The sequence below is a fragment of the Phoca vitulina genome, unplaced genomic scaffold (assembly GCF_004348235.1).
Source record: "Phoca vitulina isolate PV1807 unplaced genomic scaffold, GSC_HSeal_1.0 scaffold13, whole genome shotgun sequence".
In the NCBI taxonomy this organism is placed as follows: Eukaryota; Metazoa; Chordata; class Mammalia; order Carnivora; family Phocidae; genus Phoca; species Phoca vitulina.
Genome location: NW_022589716.1, coordinates 25,191,545 through 25,196,613, shown reverse-complemented (window position 1 = coordinate 25,196,613; position 5,069 = coordinate 25,191,545). Strand labels below are relative to the sequence as shown.

General features: G+C 42.1%; 1 protein-coding gene across 1 annotated transcript in view; it reads left to right on the top strand.

The window, feature by feature from the left end:
* Positions 1–1,976: 1,976 nt before the first annotated feature.
* The window catches only part of TMF1 (TATA element modulatory factor 1), a 33,664-nt gene continuing 30,571 nt past the window's right edge, over positions 1,977–5,069 (top strand). The window contains exon 1 of the mRNA XM_032411731.1: positions 1,977–2,427. Within this exon, the coding sequence (XP_032267622.1) occupies positions 2,286–2,427 (142 nt within the window). The 5' untranslated portion in view covers positions 1,977–2,285. The remainder of the gene's footprint in view (positions 2,428–5,069) is intronic.

Sequence of the window (5,069 nt, the reverse complement as noted above, 5' to 3'; positions counted from 1 at the left end):
TTCTCACTGAAATTTTTTAAAGTATATTAAGGATAGTAATAAGTAGTTCCATAGTAATATAGGAATAATTTTTAAATGTGTAGCAGGATTACTAATACAAAATTTTTATGGTACCTGAATTAATACTTTTACCACAATAAATATCTCCTGATTTAATTTGCTTAAACATAATAATGTAATGAAGTGGAATCTTACTAAAGTCTCTTGAAATGCCTTTTTCCCACTAAAAAAATAAGTCTTAAAAGAAAATTTTAGTGTAAGTTTTGAAAAATTAGTTTTAGTATCTCAGTGTGGGAACATGCATTATGTATTTCAGTTTTTTACTTAGATGGCAATTTTCTACTCAAAAGCCTTGTGATTACATGTCACTGGGTTAAATTTTTATTTATTATTCTTTCTAGCTCCAAACTGACAAATAATTTGTTTCATTATAAAGTCATAGGAGATACATAGATATGCTTTATTTAAAGTTACAGATTCAGTTTAAATTTTTTAATATGAAGCAACTAACATTTAGCACCTCCTTTATACAGGTGCTCTAATAATTCTCAAAGTAGCCTTGTGAGAAGGTGATAATATCTCCATCTGAGAGCTAAAAGGTTTTAGAAAGTTTAATCAGGGGCGCCGGGGTGGTTCAGTCGGTTGAGGGACCAAATTCTCGATTTCGGCTCAGTTCATGAACTCGGGGTCCTGGGATTGAGCCCCGTGTCTGGTTCCGTGCTCAGTGGGGAGTCTGCTTGAGGATTCTCTCTCTCTTCTCCTTCTGCCCCTCCCCCTGCTATCTCTCTCTAAAACAAATAAATCTTAAAAAAAAAAAAAGTTTTCATCATTTACCCAAAACTGTACAATTAGAAATCTTGGAACAGGGATTCCAATCCCAATCTGCCCCAACCTCCTCCGCAGTCTACTTATTTAAGTTGTAAACAGCTTAATACTTCATGGGTAATCTACTACTTGTGTAGATTACTAAATATTAAGAGTATCAACATGCAAATTTTTACTGGTTAGATGAAATTATTGGAAGGTTATAACTTCTCAAGGGTAGAATTTAAATCTGATTTTGTTTTAAAGAAAAATTATTTTATGGCATAGTTGCTTACACTTAAAGTACTCAAATATAGGGGACAGGCAGGGAATGCAAATAATCACAGCAGGGAAGTATAATAAGGTTTAATAAGAGTAGTGGGGTTTGTGGCAAATTGGAGTGAAAATTATTTGTCCAAAGGGGCAACGACCTAACTGTTACATGTTGGTATCCATATATTTCAAAATCATCTGGAAATCTGTATTTTTGTATGGAATCCGATTTTAAATGTTGACAGAATTTTGCGTTTAAGTTATGGAGTCCAAATCCCATAGCTACTGACCAGATTAGGAAGGCCAGCAATTTTTTTCAAATAGCGAAATGTTTGAAGAGTGAATGCAGAAAAAGTTGTATTTTAAATAATGTGCACAACACACATTAATAGAGTGATAGTTTTAGTGTTTCTCAGGTTTGTTTTGACTGGGGTCAAGAGTGGCCCTGCATTGTGAAGAGGTTGTGCCTTCCGTACCCATGTTCGAACCTTTAACAGCTTGCGGAAGACGCCTTTTTACCTACGTCATCAGGTGGACTGGATCAGGCCTTTTATACAATGTCCAGTATCCTTAGGCAAACCCAAACCCAGGGTTCCACCGTAAGGCCACGTTAACACAGGACTGATTAAATATTTGAGACAAATTGCTACTAGGCGAGAGCCAAACTTCCTCTGCAATTCTTGCTGGCTAGGCGCTAGCTTTTAGTACGTGAGCTATCTTCTAGGAAGGAACTCACGTGAAAACTAGCTTTCCTACCCAGACGACTCTACCTCTGCTAGTAGCCACAGAGCTTCTCTGGTGGCCAGGAATTTGCGCGCTATGCCTGGAATCAGCATCCACAGCAATAGTTCCGCGTTCTTCGTAACTAATGGCACTCTTCGGGTCCCGGATGTGACGTCAACGTTCCTCCGGTTCTTCCGTCTATTGACGGAACTCTGGGCTCCCGGATTTGGTGGTTGTGTACGTGGAAGAAGCCAGCTCATGCGCAGTCCGCGCCTGTGGTCTCCGCTGTGCGGGCAGGGCTGAGGGTAACATCCCGGGCTCGGGGGAGACTGTCGGGGTCATGGCCAGCCGCTGACAGGGCCCGCCGAGTGAGGAAGGGGGCGAGGCCGTTCCGGTGCACCCTTCCCCGGGCCTGAGGCCGGTCGGCCTGGCCCTCGGTCTTCCCACTTGGTGCTGTCGCCGCGGCCGCCGGCTCAGGAGGGGAAATGAGTTGGTTCAACGCCTCCCAGCTCTCCAGCTTCGCGAAGCAGGCCCTGTCCCAGGCCCAGAAGTCCATCGACAGGGTCCTGGATATCCAGGAAGAAGAGCCGAGCGCCTGGGCCGAGACCATTCCGTACGGAGAGCCGGGTAAGGGAGAGAGGAGCGGGGCTCCCGGGGGTCCCTGTGCTCGCGGAGGCAAACAGGTGAAGAGGTGTAGACAGGGATCCTTCCCCGCTGACAGAGTTCTGAGTAAGTTGTGTCTCCCCAGCCCGTCCACGTTTCTCTAAGTGGGTTTTCGCGGTTTTCCTAAGGGAAATCCCAGCCCCGGGGTCCTCCGGGCCCGTAGCCCCGGGTGCGGGTCTTGCCGGCCTCGGAAAACCGGGTCGCGATTTGTCGGGTTTGTGCCCCGCCCTCCCTAGTCGTAGCTCGGAGCGCGAGCATGCAGAAACTGGAATTGCTGCGCGCTCTGGCCACTTTTTGGGAGACAGCGTCTGAAGTCCGTTGACGGGAACAGGAGGAACAGTCCCTAACACTTAATGAGCACTCCGTGCTTGGGAGCGCGGAATGTGCTTTTTTGTGGCTTTCTCATCTTCCAGACAGCTCCTCCAGTTAGGTTCGTTATAGTCCGTGTGGCTGAGAAAGGCTGTAACTAACTTCCTCTAGGCTACACAGCAGGTGAGGGGCAGAATATGGTGGAGGTATCACCCGTGGAAGCCGGCCCAGGAGTTTTGGGTTTCATCACATTGTATTTCCAAAGAGCTGCGTCTCCCTTTGTCAGATTTCTTAAGCTGAATCTTTCAGGGATCTTCAGTTGCTTTGGCTTTAAGTCTAAGGAACAGTTCAGCATTTTTGGTGTGAGGGGTAAAAATTTGCATTGGGGTGGGGGTGGGGCCTCTGAACCTCTGTGAAAAAAGAGTAAGTGTTGACTAATTTTTTCCGATTTGTTTTTAATTTTACATCTTTGAAAAGTCAGGACCTAAGTTGGAGGTACCTCATTTTCAGATATTTTTGGCCTATGTCAGTATGTCATGATCTTACTACCTTATACAAGATGCTGTATGACCTTGTTGGAGTAGCTCAACTTCTTTTTTCACAGATACCCCACATTTTGAATCACTAAACTTTAGAAGAGACAGAATATAAACTTAAGATAAAAGGATACTCATTTTATGAAATCTGGGGCTTGAATCTTCTATGATGTAGGAAAGATGTTAGGGTTCAAAGCCCACGGCCAAGAAAGAATTCTTGGTGGTTTTATTCAAGCATGGGGACAGGACCCATGGAGCTGCACTGGGGTCATGAGGAGTGCCCATTTTATACGTTTTTTATACTTTCAAGTGGGGCTAGCTATTGTTAGGAAAAAGTCATTTATTACTGTTTAGTAAAAACTCAGTCATGAGACTCTTCGATGTATATCGGTGGATCATATCCTTGGAAGGATGATTGCCAACATGTATCTTGGGGATAGAGATAAGGGAGATTTCCAAAGGAATTTTTATATGTTAAAGTAGACTTACAGGATCCTGGGGGGTCGGGCTAAGATTTCCTTTTGTCCTTAGCAAAGTATTAACATTGAGGCAACTGAGTTCCTAAAGGAATGTCACTCTGCCTGTTTCAAGGACTTGTCAATGGGCTGCAAGTCGTAAGGAAATTTAATAATTTTTCTTTTGCCTTTGTTTCCCATATCAGTCTATATGATTCATTTTTCAAAATAGGTTATCCAGAATAGACTCAGATTTAGTGAAATGCTGTGAATATTTATTGATCACCTGTTTTACATTGCCTTACTCAAAGGTGACCAGTGGATATCAGATGACCCCCCCGGAATTTATATAAAACATTCTTCAAGAGGCAAATTTAACTTCTGTCATTCTTTAAGATGACCTACTAACTTAAACTAATTAGCACACTTAAGCTTGCTTGCTCATTTGCATCTTTACTTCAGGTTTTCTCCTTTTTTTCATTGTTTTCATATACTGAACCAATGGGTATAAAACTGTGTCCCCAAATTGAAGTTTCCTACATACTTCTGAAGTCATATTATAGGATAGACTTTAATTTAGGACACAATAGTGTTTAGGAGCTTTTTGGTGTTTGTTCTCTCCCCACCAACCTCTAATTGTGCAGAATTTGTGATAATTCTGCTCAGCCACTTTTGAATTTAGAAAAAGAAGATTTTTTAGAAGAAATGCTTTAAATATTTTAGTAAATATGTCATTTTTTGTTTATCATTGGGATTTTTAGTAGCATGTATTTCTGTGGCTGAATTATCTTTTTTTTACCCAGAAGATAGTTACTTTCTTCTTAGTGTTTTTAAAAAGGCCTAGTGTGAACTACCATCTATTTATAAAAAAAAAAAACAATACTTCTTAAAAAAATGCACATCTTTGAAAGTCGTATGATTTTTTTTTAGGTTTTATTTTATTTATTATTTTTTTAAAATAGGCTCCACGCTGGGCATGGAGCCCAATGTGGGGCTGGAACTCAGGCCCGTGAGATCAAGAACTGAGCTGAGATCAAGAGTTGGAAGCTTAACCGACTGAGCCACCAAGGCAGGCACCCCTTTTAGATTTTATTTATAAGTAATCTCTACACCCAGTGTGGGCCTTGAGTCCCCAACCCTGAGACTGAGGTACATGCTCCACTGACTGAGCCAGCCCGCTGCCCCTGAAATTCATAAGACCTTCTAAATTCCTCCTAAATTTGGAATTTAGGAAGGGAACAAAACTTTCTCGTAGAGTGGGTTTGGAGAGTGACACTTGGAGAATGAGCTTGTCATTAAGTAGATA